Raw genomic sequence first — 16,268 nt, 5'->3', positions numbered from 1 at the left:
TCTTTTATACTAATTTATTTCACCTTATTTACATCCAACGCCGTATACGGCTCGTAGTTAACCTATTGATACATTCGTTAAAACAAAAATTTGTACATTCAATTACATCTATGTAAATCAACAAATTGATATGATTAATTGTTTCTTATGTGCATTAGATTTTAATTTATATTTACATTGAACAAGCGTGAAGGGCAAGCTTGGATAATTACATTCGAGAATCGCTAACTAATCTTTAAATACTATTTTTATTACCATTACCATCTGTTTGTATACGTGCTGACATACTATTACTCGGTTGGGATATAGGTATGCAATAGGTTTATTTATTTTAACTATTAAATACTTTAAGTAATTGAAAAGTCAGCACGCATTACATCGAAAAAACTATATTTTAATTATGTAAATTATAAGTTATAATATCTTTGGCACGTGTAGATCTAATCGGACTAATCATTTTACACATAAGGCGAAGCGGGCCGTCATAATTAATTATTAAAATTTTAGATAAAGTGCGACTGAAGGACAATTACATAAAAAGGAGTTTAAGTAGCAATAAATGTAATATTTCACAATTAATTAATAATTAATTGACCAAAGCCGACCAAAGAATAGGCCGATTTGACAAACAATTTATAATAATTATTATTTATTATTTCTGCACAACTACAAAAACAAAACCTCAGGTTTAGGCGGTATTATTAAAATGCCATAAATCAGATGTGAGTTGGATTAATTTAATTTTTTGACTAGTAATTCATTCAACAATCTTAATTAAATATATATTTGTATATAGCACTTACACATTGGTTACTAAAGCTTTGACCAAAACTATCAATAAAAGAATACAAAGAAACATTAAAATTGAAAATAGCTTCATGAAACTACACACCATTTGATATTGAAAATATAAAAATTTCATTCGGAATATTCACAAAGGGGTTTTATGATATGTTTATTTTCGAAATTTGATTACTTATACAATTCAACACAGAAAACACCATATTTACTGTTAATCAGATTTAAATAGCATACAACCTTAATTAACAAAAATTCAAGTACAAATTAAGATATCGGCAAAGAAATCTATCTGGACGAGAACAATGAGAGCCAGGAAAGATTGTCGCCAACACTGCACCTTGTTCGAACCTGAAACAACAGAAAACAAGAATAAAAAATATGGCTGGGGAGATGTGAAGTAGCATGAAAGACAAAGCAATGGCGCGAAACGTCGTCGCAACATCTCTATTCCAATCAGAGACACGCGTTACGACCCGACTTATCGTTGGAAGATTCATAATCAAACGAATTGTTTTTGCTCCTATTTCTCTTATACTAAAACTTAAAGTGCTAATTATAAGTATTAGTATGAACCTACAACCGTTAACCACATATAAATATTTATTTAATTAATTATTTCATAGTCGTTATCCAAAAAAGGTGTATTAATGAGATTAAAGCTGAAGAGGAAGAAAGGTGTAATTTACTCTCGCACCACGAGGATTTCGCACAAGGCCATCATTCTAAGTTTACGATTAAAAACTCAACATGTCATGACGTTAATGATTTTATATTAAATATTTGGTAAGTATGCGAGAAATTAAAAATATTTCTATGAGTCTAAATGAAAAGCAAAAACTTAGCGATTTCACGTCGGATGACATCAAATGGCGCTAAGAAAAACGGAATAAAAACAAAAGCGTTAAGAGCAAAGAGGCGTTATCATTGACGCTCGAATGCATCTAGCGTCAACATTCAGAATTTTCACTACGCTTGCAACTGAACGTAAGTTTTTCAAATATTTATTATTATGCAGTAGCCAGTACACGATACAATTTTAGTATTCTACTCAAAAGATAAATATATTTCTTTGCCAAGTCCGATAACTGGCTTATGATTATTAATTGTTTGGCCAATAAATAGTCAACTCTCCCTACCATAGTAACAAGGTTCACACTTTGTTTTTCCTGTAGTCTATTGTTTGATATTTACACAATTATAGGGTTTATTCTCTTCCTGCCTAAATATTTTATTCAAATGCGCGATATCATATTATTCGGCTATTCAAACAGTTTTTCCTTAAGCTCGAGAGGTGCAGAATTGATTGTGCGGGCTCTGCACTGAATATTTATAAGGGTTAAGTGTGTATGCGAACTCGTTGAATGTTTAATCTCTATTTGGATCGGCATACGACCGCACACCTAGCTCGAGAACTCCAAATCAAATATATGAAGCCTATACGTTTGAGGAGTATTAACGATTCATGCGGTATTAGTGATTCGCTGGAATCAATTCGGGCGTCAAATATTGCCGAGTACAGCTATACTCTGCCTAATTTACCGTTTGCCGCTTAGCTCTCTGCATCGCACTAAATACTCTATTAATTTAAATCAGATTTTCATTTTAACCTCTTTTAATACGTTTTTATTGTAAAAGTAACAAAGAATTGTATGTAAATATGGTCATAATATAACTCCGGCGGTGTCGTCTCCGCGCCGTGACGGCGGTCGGCATTAATAATCTACTATATCGTAACAAAGAATTCAAAACGTGGAAAATGTTGAGGTAAACTCGGGTTTTTATTGAAGATCGTTTCAGTTTCTTTATATTCAGCTTTTGCATTATTTTTTTCACACTTTTATTGTTTTGTAGTATCGTGAATTACAAGTATAGCAATTTTTATAATAAAACTTACAAATTTATTTATTTTTTCAAGCTTTTTTTTAATTATATGGAAATAGGGATATTTATTATTATATAGACACAAAAAGCACATATGTAAACGTAAACGAAAAAAATGCTATTAATGGCAGGAAATTTTCCTAAATTATACCTATTACATTTTTTTTTTCAATATGAGACCGTGAAGGTTGTATTTAAGAATAGTGATAAATTTCATATTACACTGAGACGTCTCTTGTCTGATGGTGATGATTTTAGTATTACGCTGATCAACCAGGATATCACAAAATACCAGGTTACCTAAGACAAAAATTCGGTCAGCGCAAAAACCCTTCTAAGCCAATCGTACGATAGGAAAACGAGTGTTGCGCTAGGAGCGTACCTGAGTCGTGGTGCGGATGAGCGCGGTAGACGTGGGCAGTGCCAGGCGCAGGCGCGCGGTCGAGTTGTGCGCGCACCACGCTCGGCCGCTCCGTCGCGCTCGCCGTCTCACGCTCGCGCTCACGCTCACGTACCGACGATCGCGTTACGTTCGTGCGACGGACGCCTGCAAACGCTCTTTCATTTTAACCACTCTACTATTACTTTTTGCTTGTCTTTATGACAATTTGCAAATTTTCACATATCTGGGACCGTGTCTGCTTCGTCTCTGATAAGTTCAACCACAGTTTATAAGATAAAGAAGCATAAAAACCACAATGTATGTATTAAAACACTCGTGCGATTGGATTAAAGACTTATTGGATTAAAGAAGAATTATATTACGATAACCAAAAGTAATGTGATCATGAGTGCAAATTAAACAAAAATACATTTTTATTTATCGCTTTGATAATAATGATTAAAAATTGCCGCATCATCGTGTACACTAATTACATTAATTTATACGTTAAGACAATAATGACCCCTCCTCGTGTAGACTACTCTGATCTGTTATAGTATCTGTGATTAAATATAGAAAACAATAGAAACATTTACTGTTCTAGCATATTCTGTACTAATTAATGTACAGACTGTACAGTTCTGCCGACTCTACCGAAGCTACGTTTTTTAAATCTATGGGTTATTATTAATCTGATCAAGTAATATTTCGTGAAGTTCTAGTAATACTCACTTTCTTTGTTCGCTGTACTTTTCATCTCAGTAGCCTTTGGAGACGTTGACGGCATAGGAATTTCTATAAAGAAATATATAAATACAGTTCGTGAACCCGTAATTGTATATGTATACGTATAAATAAAACGTTTTCCACGGATTATATCAGTATTTAGAATCATAGTAATAATTAGACGTAATAAAAACATCAAAGCAGATACCGTAGAGCCTGATAGAGCCTTCGGTCTCCCCGAGGGAGTTCTTCGAGATGCAGCGGTAGTTTCCGAAATCACCTCCCTGAAGGTTGCGCACCGTTAGCTTCATGTGGGCCCTGTACGTGCAATTTATTACATAAACAGACTAACGGTTTTAAGACAATTCTCACCCGCACCGTACTGGCGATTTGGAAGAGTAGTTTTGTCATTGTTTAGATTGGCCAGCTCGAAGTCCAGGCCACCTCAATCCAATTGAGCATGTCTGGAGTCGCCCCCCAAAAGTTAGGGGGCTAAAAACAGTCATTGCAGAAGAGTGGGAACTTATGCAAAACGTTATTAAAGTGAAAGCATGCCTAGAAGCATTCAAGCTGTGAATTTGGCAAGAGGAGGTCACACTCATACACCGGTTTTTATATTTGTAAATTTACTAAATAAAAAGTAAATCAATCTTCTTATCTGCTTTGCCGAGCACTTCTTATTGTTGGCCGTGTACTTCGGCCAGAATTCACTTCATGCGTATTAATTCACACGATTATAAGTATACTATACTACTTCAAGCAATTAATATTTCATTTAATTAACTTAATTCGATCTTAGAAGGCCGTTTTTTTTTGTAAAAGAGAGATAATATTAAACTTGCGTTAATATAGCACTCTTAGGCACGCGTACCTCCACACGAAAGGACTTTAAAGAAAGACAAAATCTTTTAAGGTGATGTAGTCCCTAGTGACTTGTAAAAAGATTTACAGTCTCAAGCACAATACATAAAACAGCAGCTTACGTGGCATCGCTCTCCGCGTCATTCAATATTAACATCGGCTACGAAGCCTCGTGCAATCTTAACGGTTCGTGTTTTATTTGAACCTGCTGTGGATAGGACTGATTCACCGTTACTTTATAAATAAATGTTAAATTACGCTAAAGTATATACTATAGATTATCATATAAGTATAGACAGATGTAAGGAACGGTGCACCTACGAGGCAAATATTTTAAGAATGTCCATATTGGTAAACAATTATTCAAACATAATAAAATTAATTATTCAATATCCGTAGCGTTGTCGATTACTACTGCGAATTAGTGATTTAATTGGCTCACTAATGGCATGTTAACTAGGTATTTCAGTGCTATGAGTTAAGCGAATTGCTGTGTTCCCTTGTGAGGTATTGGCAAAGTATGCCTATTAATAAGTTATCCAGCATTGATAATATCAAAAATATGTTTAATAAACTACTATTAAATGGAATGGCCACATTTATTAGTTTTATTAGAATTAGATATTTATTGCCAGTTCTTCTCTCCCGTTCTACGCCCTTGTTTTGAGAACTGGCAGTAAATGTAAAATTAGAAGCATTTATATGTATTTATTTACTGACAAGTCATAAGTGTACATTATGTTACCTATGTGATTAAATGATTTTTTATTTATTTAGATAACATGGTGTTTCACACTATGATAAAGTGATACCTATTTTAATTTAAACAAAATAAAAATCACCGATATGAGTTCTCCTCTGTGTTGATGGCGTACTTCTTCGTAGGGAGCACCATTACGTTATCATAGACCCAGTAAGAGATTGCTCTGGGATGGGCCTCGGTGTGGCAGTCCACCGTGACGTCAGTGCCAGCCGGTGCTCCAACCAGCTGGTTAGGCACCCAAATCATAGGCGAGACTGAAATAAGGACATATATTGAGTATGAAAACAAAAATTTTCTAAAGAATTTACTCGTAATTCTATAATTTTTTTTTAAACAAAAATTTTCTAAATATTTAAACTAAACTAGACATTTCATAATAAGAAAAGACGCGACGGACATGTTACAAGAAAATCTGTTAAATTCGAAATAAAACTTATATCGAATATAAATTTTAAAAATTACAATTATTATAAGAAAATAGGCATATGTATAATGAAATATACACAAAAAGTACATGTGTAAACGTAAACGAAAAAAAAGCTATTCATGACAGGAAATTTTGTTAAATTATACCTATTATTTTTTTTTCAATAAGAGACCGTGAAGGTAGTATTTAAGAATAGTGATAAATTTCATGGTCATAATTTTTTCCGTAATAGAATTATCATACTTTTACAGTTTACCAAGCCATATGTAAATTATACAATATTACACTGAGACGTCTCTTGTACGTCTGATGGTAAGGATGATTTTAGTAGGTATCACGCTGATAGCCCAGGATATCACAAAATACCAGGTTACCTAAGGCAAAATTCGGTCAGCTCAAAGACCCTTCTAGGACAATTAATAAAATAATTTACTCGTACTGACCTATATTTAAACTTAACTAGACATTTCATAATTAGAAAAGACGCGATGGACATGTTACAAGAAAATCTGTTAAATTCGAAATAAAACTTATATCGAATATAAATTACGATAGTTGTGTAAATAATGGACAAAACACGTTAAAGTGATCGGTTATCAATCATATTATTTAACGGCACCTGACAACGTACGGGCTCCAGAGTATAAAATAAACTATCGGGAACTAGGAAGCAATTTATAAATTCCCGATATTGATGAATTGAACGAACTTTCCGAGCGTTGGCGACTGCTCACGAGTTACTCAACTGTTTGGGTTCCTTCGATATCTTTTAGTTCCCTTGCGACAAACCACCATCACAACTCATCAGAAAATCTTTTTCAATAGACTATTAAGAGACATACAATTTTACATATGAATTAAAATGAAATCAATTTAACTAAACACTAAGCTAAAGTGGAGTCAATATTTCACTGCGTAACGTGCAGCGATCCTAAATGTAATTCACAGTATGAGGGAATTACTCACATCGCCAGTTTATGTGGCAATTTTCAAGCAATACGTACGTCCGACGCGATTAAATATTCTACGACGTTTTAAAATATTTATAAAGTTCTACGTAATGCGAGAGCGTCGGGGGTTCATTATTATGCGGATGTGTGTTTAAGGCTTTACAGTATCATTTGAATACGGCGGATCTATGCCGAAGGTTTTTTACATTTTCCCATTTGAAAGGCATATTTTTTATGAAACACTTGCAATTTTAAGTTGGAGTAATTTTAATGTTTTTAATTTATCATTAAGTACATGCTAAAGTAATTATATTTTCTCACATTTATGTCCTCATAATATACATTTTTTAAAAGCAAGTGTAAATCTCGTAAAATCCAAGTTAAAAGTATCGCAGAGACGCCATTGTTTACGCGAACTCTTTTAATTTTGTTTTTAAAAGAATTTTCTTGAAGAATTGATTGTAGCGTCGGCAATCTCAGTCTTGCACCTTGGGGAAATATTATCTTTCAATTATCACTGTCTTATTTATACAGCTGCGCCTTGTAATAGGACGGAATAAGGCTATCGCACACGGGCCGTTTTCAAACAGGAAAACAGTCTGGCAATCTTCGGTCATTACGATATTTGATTAGAATGAGTAACATTTTTAAATTCACGGTTTAAGTTTGAGTATGGCCAAATGAAAGTTAAGTAGAGTTTGTGCTGATAGAGAAATTAAATGGGATTTGAGGTCGCAGCAGCTAAAACGCTAGTAACGCGTAACGCGTAACTAGTAACGCTTCGTATAACTGGTTCACCGGTTATCTATCGGCACAGATACCTCTTCCAGAATAATGCTAGACTTTCTTTCTTATCATCGGTTCAAGAATTGGTTCAAATTACAAATATTAATTCAGGTTTAAAAATAATAATTACACGACTCCTGTAAACGGCATTGAGTTAATTTTGGAACGAAGTTCCTTATGGCGCGTTGTGAAAGGGGGCTAGACGGGAAAAATTCTTACGAAAAGTTGTCACGACAGTTTTCTGCTATTTGCTATTGTAATACACCGGTTCTCGTCCGATCACCGAAGTTAAGCAACGTCGGGCGAGGTCAGTACTTGGATGGGTGACCGCCTGAGAACACCTCGTGATGTTGGCTTTTTTTTGTAGGGATAAGAAATGAAAATTATTTTTGGAATCACTTTTACACACAATCACATTTAGTTAAAATTAGTCTTCGAAGTTATCGAGCGTTGCGAAAGGGGGCTAGACGGAATAAATTAAGACCAAAAGTTGTAACGACACTTTTTGCTATAGTTGTTATATTTTACATTTTCGATTTAACTGTCGCCAACGTCCATACCACGTTGAATACACCGGTTCTCGTCCGATCACCGAAATTAAGCAACGTCGGGCGAGGTCAGTACTTGGATGGGTGACCGCCTGGGAACACCTCGTGATGTTGGCTTTTTTTTTCGTCGTAAGATTGGTGTCGAGAAAATCTATCATACTGTTATGATACCAATTAACATATAAATTAATCGAAAGGAATTTGGTTCCATCCGGGTGTCCCTTGACACCTCTAAAGTTTTTTTGTGACCTTAAAATTAATTCAATGCCGTTTCATATTAACCGTAACGGCAGTTTTAGAATAAGAAAAAGTTTCCTATTTTCAAATTATAGCAGCGTATTTAATTTTTATAGGTTTAGTTTGCAAATATTCAAAAGAGTTAATTTAAGTCATCGCATTCATCCTTTTCTTGCTAGAGATTCTCTCGGGCCAGAATATTCCAAGGTATCTCTAACCATCAGCTATGGGAGCTACGCAATGAGGTGCCTATTGGCAGGTCTATAAAACGCCGAATGTGGAAATGGGTGAGCCTTACCTGCCAGGAAAACGTGGCCCCCAGGAAAACAGACCTGGCAACGAAGCATTATTGTAGAGGCGAGGAAAGCTAGAAAGACATGTAGTGAAATTAATCCAGGTCCGATCCCGGTTCCCGATTAGGCTGGTTTTCTATGCTGGATGCCTTCTGCCGCTTGCGGGACATTGGACTTTAATTCAAGTAAGTCATTGCTTGTAAATACGCGCATTAAATTAATTATACTCGGTTACGAAATTTTCTTCCGTGAGTTTTTTCACAACGGATAAGCAAAAAGTTTATATATTATATAAATGTATTTAAGCTTACTATTATAAGTTTACTGACAGTGATGCGAAATAGCTGTACTTCGACATAGTTAATAATTAATAGTGACTCTAAATAAATATTGTTTTTAAAATGAAAGAATTTTTGATAATTATTACTCTAACGCTAGTGGGTACTTCGACGTGTTTCATAGATAGAATAGCTGACCCTGATCTAGGCGTCTCTAGCGGTTTGCTGCCCTACTGTGAGTATTTTATGAATTAATAGTTCGGTGCCTATTCTAATGAATTGTAAAAGGATAAGGTTTGTATTTTTGTATTTATAAAAAATCTATGTGTCAAGGCGCTAAAAATATAAATAAGTATTAGTTTTAAATAAATTTAAACCACGGAGTTCTTTCAATTTGATATTGTATAAATTATACAAGTAAATCAAATCAGTACAGCAAATTCATGAACTGCATGTATCTTTTAAAGGTCCGGGTGTTGAAAAAAACTCAACGTTCACAAGGGAGACTTTGAATCGCTTTCACATTAGAATATATTCGCTTACGGAACATGGCGTTGAAATTCAGAAAGACTATCCCATCGAGTCTTTCTTTACTCATATTGTCAGAGACAAGTTATTTGGTAAGTACACATTATCTATGCTTATAATTTATAAGCCCACTGATGCAATGAAGTTTCTTAAGAGTAAAAATTATAGTAATATATTAATTATTTCTCGGCTTACATTACAGAGGACGTGGCGTAAGCATCAAACTTAATACAAAGTGTTGCATTCCTTTTACAATACAATAATTGGATTACAGATTTAAAGAAGAAGACAGTGGTCTACGCAGAGGCTTACTACGATAGCACTTTCGACCCTCTGAACAAGAAAATCGCCAGCCTCTATTGTAATATGGGATACAATGTCCTAATAAGCGAAACGCTCACTGTTCTCTCGCGACATTATCCAAAGTATGTAATAGTTACTACTTTTTTTAAATAAATTACTTATCTACATATAGTCAAAAATGCCTGTTAAATTACACAGTGTTATCAGTTGCAATGCATATCTGTTACAAGCTGTTTTTAATTAACAGATTTACAACAGATGCTGTCATTTCAAATAATATACAAGTATACGAAATGTATCGCCAAATAATAATAATCAGTGGCGCTACAACCTCTTTAGGTCTGGGCCTCAGATTTCTGAATCTGTTTCATGATAATTTTACAATTTAATACGCAAGTAGGTGATCAGCCTCCAGTGCCTGACATACGCCGTCGACTTTTTGGGTCTAAGACATGTCGGTTTCCTCACGATGTTTTCCTTCACCGTTCGAGCGAATGTTAAATGCGCCAAAAGGATTACAAAATTATTAACAAGTCGGTTTAAAATTCTTTCTAATAGCTTTATTTATACATGTGTTAATTTGTGTGGGAATTAATTTCAGATCAGTCCGCTTGTCTCGCGCAGTCGGTCTTAAAATTGGTGAACTTCTTGTCAAATTAGTCGATAACGGGTTAGATGTAGCAAATTTAGAACTGGTCGGAATGAGTATTGGCGCTCACGTAATAAGTTACGCCGCCAAACACCTAATAGCTGCAAGAGGAAAGAAAGCTTTTAAATTGACCGGTTTGGATCCCGCCGGACCGTGCTTTCGAAACCAGCCGCCGGACGAAATCTTCTCGAGCCAAGACGCAGAAAGAGTTTCTGCCATACATACAAATATCGACGTGTTCGGCATGTCTAGAGCTTTTGGACAGGTAGACTTTTATGTCAACGGTGGTGAATTTCAACCAGGTTCGTTACCCGACCCGGTATGCTTGGCTGTCTGTAGCCATATAAAAGCGTTAGAATATTATACACACATTCTAAAGTATCCACGATCCTTCATCGGAGTGAAGTGTGATTCTATACAAGATGCGCGACTCTCCAAGTGTTTCGGCAACACGGAAAGAAATTTAGCAGGGCCACTGACGGATTTCAGTAAACCGGGTATCTATTACTTGCCGACTAAGTTGGAATATCCGTATTACGCCGGAGAAGAGGGCCTCGTCCCCGGGAACGAGCCGTTCGAAAAATATACGCTACAGGTTAATTCTGAAGATGTTTATGTAGCGTAATTAATTTAATTCAGTTATTTCTAAAAATATTAAAGCACTTAATTTTAAAACTTGTTTCATTACTAATTGTAACTTTTCGTATATTGATTTTAACCTTCGGCTAGAAAATTTGAGGTTAAATTTATTAACCTGATAATTTGAGGTCAATTAGACTGAAAGAAGAATAATTAAAGTTAATAGTTTAAATTAAATATATAAAACATTCGACTTACATTCAACGTCTACAATAATCCTCTTGGAGACAGAAGGGGGAACGGCGTTGGTGGCAATACAAAGGTAGGCGCCCATCTCCGTGCGACTTATGCGTTGCAGGGAAAGAGTGTCTCCTTCGTACACGGTTACTGTGGAAAAAATATAGTGTCCATAATCATTTAAAAATGGTTATTGAAAAAAATTGTGAAATAAAAACTTTAGAGGTGTCAAGGGACACCCGGATGGAACGAAATTCCTTTCGATTAATTTATATGTTAATTGGTATCATAACAGTATGATAGATTTTCTCGACACCAATCTTAGGACGAAAAAAAAAGCCAACATCACGAGGTGTTCCCAGGCGGTCACCCATCCAAGTACTGACCTCGCCCTACGTTGCTTAACTTCGGTGATCGGACGAGAACCGGTGTATTACAATAGCAAATAGCAAAAAAGTGTCGTGACAACTTTTCGTAAGAATTTTTTCCGTCTAGCCCCCTTTCACAACGCGCTGTTATACGGGTACTTAAAAATCTCTTTTTAAAAACTAAATGATTTTATTTGGAAATAGTAATAGAATACAGAGGTGTAACCTTAATGGATACCGAATGAGAACTGACCCTGCTCCCGCTCGCTATGCTTATATGCTTTCCTCTTGATTACTTAGCATATTAGATAATCAAGAGGTTAGCCATTACTCCTACATATTAAGGGTATAACAACCCCTCGCATAAGACCGAAATTCAGGGATATAACTGAATTTTCGGAGAGTATTCAAACTAAGATAGATGTCTAAGAGGAGCAGGGCTTACATTCATTTCCACATCTTCAGGTTCAGTGGTTTTGTGGAGTTTAACATTTTTTCTTAACTTAATACAATAAACTAACTTATAAGCTAGTAGTATAATAAAAATAATAAAAATAATAATTACAGACACTGTGTAATGAGTTTGGAATTTTACAATAAAAGGTTCCTTATTAATTAAATTGTCTAGTTCTTTCATTTCACTTTCACTGTTAAGTTTTAATTTATTTAAATCTATGACCTTCGGCGTCTTATAGTCAGAACTGAGTTCACTTTTAATTTCGGGAATCATATTACAGCAAGAATCGTTTGTCAACGTGAAATCCAGTATAGGTGTGGTAATATTAACCTTGAAGTTTTTGTAAGCTTTTATCTTCATTGTTCTTGTGAATACAGTGCAATGTTTAGGTATCCTAAGTATACCTGTACCAAATACTGTGGTTTCAGATAGGCCATTTGCACCACAATCTATAGAGATCTTATTTCGATGTGATTGGATAAACACCCATCTGTTATTTGTGAGAGGTTCCCATGCATCAAGTGGTCCAATGTGGGTTTTCGTTATGCATTGCTGTGGTAGTGAACTATGAGGGTTTTTCAACAGTTCTGTTTCACACGTAGGGTTGCCACTGGTCGAAAGGATTGCCCGAGTTTCGCAGATATAGAGCTCAGAGTTTACAAGGCTACATTTTCTTAAATTATCAAAAATACAATAATCATTCTTATCATTAGAAATAGCAATATATGGATTATTTGGTAGAATAAAACTAAACGAATTCGGGTCATTCATATTGTGTGGAATTGGTATAGCTAAGGTTCTGTATAACACATATGTTTCTCTAGTTACTAAAGGGATTTGTAATATGAATACTAATTTATGATTATAATAATAACAGGCTACACTAGAAATACTTAAAATTAAATGAATATTACTTAAATCTAAGGGTACAGGAATATGTGTATCTTCCGGCAAATGTCTGATGTTGCTTACAAGTTCTTTGTAAAGTTGAGAAGGAGATAAAATATTAGGATGAAATACATTTTGACTGGCAAATAGAATACCATTAATAAGGTCTTGTACTTGGAATGACATGGTAAGTAAAGAACTTTCTAAGTTACTAATAATTGAATTTATGCTAGAGTTTATGATAAGTTTATTTGTTACATTTTCATATTTAGAAAAGAATTGGTAAATATTTTTATTTAATTTTCTTCATTTAGTTCAAGTTGCTTTATCGTTTCTTTAAAAGAGTTTAATGTATTTGTTGTTATTAAAATATTTTCTTTAATTAATTTGGCAAGGGTTTTCTCATCTTTCTGAACGGACTCTATAGCCTGATCATATTTTATTGCATCGTCTTCGTCAAGAGTTCCAAAAATATGCCGAAATGCGATACCGATAGCGCCAAACCATGCTGAGCGTTTATTACGATTAGAAATAAGATGAGATATAGAATTGAATTCACTTTTAATATCTTCAAAGCGAACCAGTAAGGAAGACAGGGTGTTCTCGCAGGGCTGATAATTAGCACGTTTGCATATCTCTTCCAGAGTGGTAAATACGCCATTTAAATTATATAGATGAGGGCCGATATAGGAAATATTAATGTAATTAATTATATCTAGTTGTCCCTTTTTTATTTTTATTTTACCCAAACCATCGAAAAGGATGCCGGAACTAGAAGGGAGTGGTTCAATAAAACCAGAGGATGTGTGCACCTCACCCATGGCGCTGAAATGGAATTATATAATTTAATCGTGTTAAATATATGTTTAAAACTAAACTTAAATTAGAATAATAGAGTATTAATTATATAAACTTTTATTTATATCTTTGATTCATTGTAGAAAGGAATGTTCGTTGCTTATCGTTTGTGTTTATATTAACCGATGGAATTGTACCTGGGATAGGATGTTATCTTCTTATACATTCGCAATTAGTTAGACATAGTTTAAGAGACGCTTATTTAATTGATGGGATTATTAAGTATAATATATTATACTATAAATTATACTTTGAGTTTTTTTTTAGGTATTAGCGCCGGTTTCATTTGATCGAAATGATGTGTTACATGTTTCCTATTTATTAGAAGTGTCGCTGTATGATTATTATTAACCATTATTATTTTATAAGGTCCCTTCCAGATAGGAGACAGAGCTTTTCTTAGCCTTAAGTGATTTTTAATATAAACATAATCTCCAGGTTTATAACGTGGAGGAGATTTGGTATGTGAATCGTAATAAGATTTTGACGTTTCTTTAGATTTTGTAATGTTTTGCAAGGCAATTTCCCTTGAGAATTTTAATTTATGTTGTAGCATTTTTATATAATCCAAATAGGTAGTAGGTTCTTCTTCAAATACAGAATTTGGTATATAAGGCTTATGTCCAAATATGAGTTCGTAGGGCGTGTATTTTGTAGTTGTATGAGGAGTTATATTATATGTGAGTATAGCAGTATAAACATAAGTGGGCCAGTTGTCTTGATTATTATTAATAAAAGATTTTAAATATTCTTTTAATGTTGAGTGGCTGCGTTCTAGCGCGCCTTGAGTTTGAGGATGGTATGGTGAAGACCAGAGTTGTTTTATTTTTAGAAATTTACAGGTACTCTTGAAAAGATCAGCTGCGAAGTTAGTACCTTGGTCTGTGAGAATGGTTTTAGGAATGCCAAAAAGTGAGATAAAATGTATTAGACAATCGCTGGTCTCTTCAGCAGTTGTAGACCTTATTGGATAAGCTATTGAATATTTTGTAAGATCATCTTGTATGGTTAAGATGAATTTGAGTTTTGCAGTACCTGATTCAGGAAGAGGACCGACTATGTCCAAAGCTATTCTCTGGAAAGGGGCTGTAGATGTTGTTGTTATTTCCATAGGAGCTTTGTTAATTTTCCTAAGAGCCTTATTTTCCTGACAAGATCTACACGTCTTTACATAATTTTCTATGTCGCTCCTCATTCCTTTCCAGTAATATGACTCCTTAATTCTTTTGTACATTCTGACAGATCCTAAGTGACCAGCTATAGGAATGTCATGGTTTTCATGTAAAATTTTGGATCTTTCACTTAAAGTTGGATATATTATTTTATTTCGATATACATCGACAGGGATGTTAGTATTATGGAATATGTGAATAATTATATTGTATATTTTAGTATAAGATAGTTTATCAAACGGATTTCGGAAATCAGAGATAGAAATGTTTGTTGAATCAGAGGATAGTAATAGGTCGTTCCTCACTTTCTTCAAAGCATCGAATATAGAAGGATATGTCATTTCGTCGAAATGATGAACTTTCGTAAATAGCAAATAAACAATTTTATTTTCATAGTGTATTTTAAGAAAGGAATTTAGTTCTTTTTCGATATTCAAGATTTCATCTTTATTTTCTGTATTAAGGATGACCTCCGATACGTATGGATTGCTTTCGTCGAGGTCTATGGATGTTGGAATAAGAATTATTTTATTTGTTGTTTTCAAGAGATGTTCGTTGTGTTCTTGTAATGTAGTATTATAAATTATGTCTTTTTTAGAATTTGATTTTAGAAACTGTGAGTAATCATCGTGGGAAATATTAGGATTATCGGAATTAGATTCATTAGGCGACGGAATTTGGAGTGAGTCGAAATCTAAATTAATATCGTCTTCTGTGATATCTAAATCGATTGGGCCTAGATCAATTAAATCTGAGTGTGGAGATGGTAGTTGATCTTGGTCTGGTGTAACACGAGGTATGGGATTAAGTAAAGGATTTTGAACAGGATTTTGCATTTGATTCAGAGGATTTTGAATTGGACTTGTTTGAAGTATATCTTGATCATTGAAAGAAAGTGGTATAGGAGATGGTAATTGAGAAAATTGATCATCTAAAGAATTGTTTGAATTTTCATCGATATTTGGTAAAAGAGAATTTGGAGATTTGGGATTAGTATGTATAGGATTTACCGGAAATCGAGATAATGCATCAGCATTTGTGTTAATTTTTCCTTTTTTATGAACTATCTCGTAATCAAACTCTTCCAACTTTAGTCTCCATCGCACAAGTCTGGAACCAGGATCTTTACAATTAAAGAGCCATTGGAGGGGCTTATGGTCTGTGACTATGGTGAACCGACGACCATAGATGTAGGGCCGGAAAGTTTGAGTACCGAATACTATTGCTAAACATTCTTTCTCGGTTACACTATAATTGCATTCCGCCTTGTTTAAGGTGCGTGAAGAATAAGCTATT

The 16,268-nt window shown here is 34.3% G+C and overlaps 2 protein-coding genes, 1 non-coding gene and 1 pseudogene across 5 annotated transcripts in view; 3 read left to right on the top strand and 1 right to left on the bottom strand.

Moving 5' to 3' along the window:
- Window positions 1-16,268, bottom strand: part of LOC125060319 (lachesin-like) — a 51,647-nt gene continuing 35,379 nt past the window's right edge. Inside the window, exons 6-11 of one of the 2 annotated variants that reach the window (XM_047665171.1) lie at window positions 11,251-11,379; window positions 5,494-5,668; window positions 3,999-4,108; window positions 3,797-3,859; window positions 3,065-3,229; window positions 1-1,149 (exon numbers count right to left, since the gene is read on the bottom strand). In XM_047665171.1, the coding sequence (XP_047521127.1) occupies window positions 1,055-1,149; window positions 3,065-3,229; window positions 3,797-3,859; window positions 3,999-4,108; window positions 5,494-5,668; window positions 11,251-11,379 (737 nt within the window). In that variant the 3' untranslated portion in view covers window positions 1-1,054. The remainder of the gene's footprint in view (window positions 1,150-3,064; window positions 3,230-3,796; window positions 3,860-3,998; window positions 4,109-5,493; window positions 5,669-11,250; window positions 11,380-16,268) is intronic. The other variant, XM_047665172.1, reaches the window with a different exon arrangement.
- LOC125060562 lies at window positions 7,814-7,933 on the top strand (annotated as a pseudogene).
- On the top strand, window positions 8,124-8,242 carry LOC125060551. Its single transcript, XR_007118879.1, has one exon. It is a non-coding gene; the product is annotated as a 5S ribosomal RNA (ribosomal RNA).
- On the top strand, window positions 8,401-11,082 carry LOC125060320 (phospholipase A1-like). Of its 2 annotated transcripts, none has more exons than XM_047665174.1 (4): window positions 8,401-8,840; window positions 9,401-9,553; window positions 9,736-9,886; window positions 10,366-11,082. In XM_047665174.1, exons 1-4 carry the CDS (start codon window positions 8,801-8,803, stop codon window positions 11,036-11,038), a joined length of 1,017 nt encoding a protein of 338 aa, XP_047521130.1. In that variant the 5' UTR covers window positions 8,401-8,800; the 3' UTR covers window positions 11,039-11,082. The 2 variants fall into 2 exon arrangements, with proteins under 2 accessions (XP_047521130.1, XP_047521129.1); XM_047665173.1 differs by lacking the exon at window positions 8,401-8,840 and adding an exon at window positions 8,992-9,168.

This window comes from Pieris napi, chromosome 21, assembly GCF_905475465.1.
Source record: "Pieris napi chromosome 21, ilPieNapi1.2, whole genome shotgun sequence".
Lineage (NCBI taxonomy): Eukaryota > Metazoa > Arthropoda > Insecta > Lepidoptera > Pieridae > Pieris > Pieris napi.
The sequence above is the reverse complement of the archived record's forward strand: the minus strand, read 5'-3'. Positions and strand labels throughout refer to the sequence as shown.

Excerpts from the sequence above, each read along its gene's own strand:
- LOC125060320 (XM_047665173.1), top strand. The coding sequence starts at position 9,057 with ATGAAAGAATTTTTGATAATTATTACTCTAACGCTAGTGGGTACTTCG. Across the intron at positions 9,554-9,735 it reads TGTCAGAGACAAGTTATTTG|ATTTAAAGAAGAAGACAGTG; the intron begins GTAAGTACACAT and ends ATTGGATTACAG. Across the intron at positions 9,887-10,365 it reads CTCTCGCGACATTATCCAAA|ATCAGTCCGCTTGTCTCGCG; the intron begins GTATGTAATAGT and ends AATTAATTTCAG.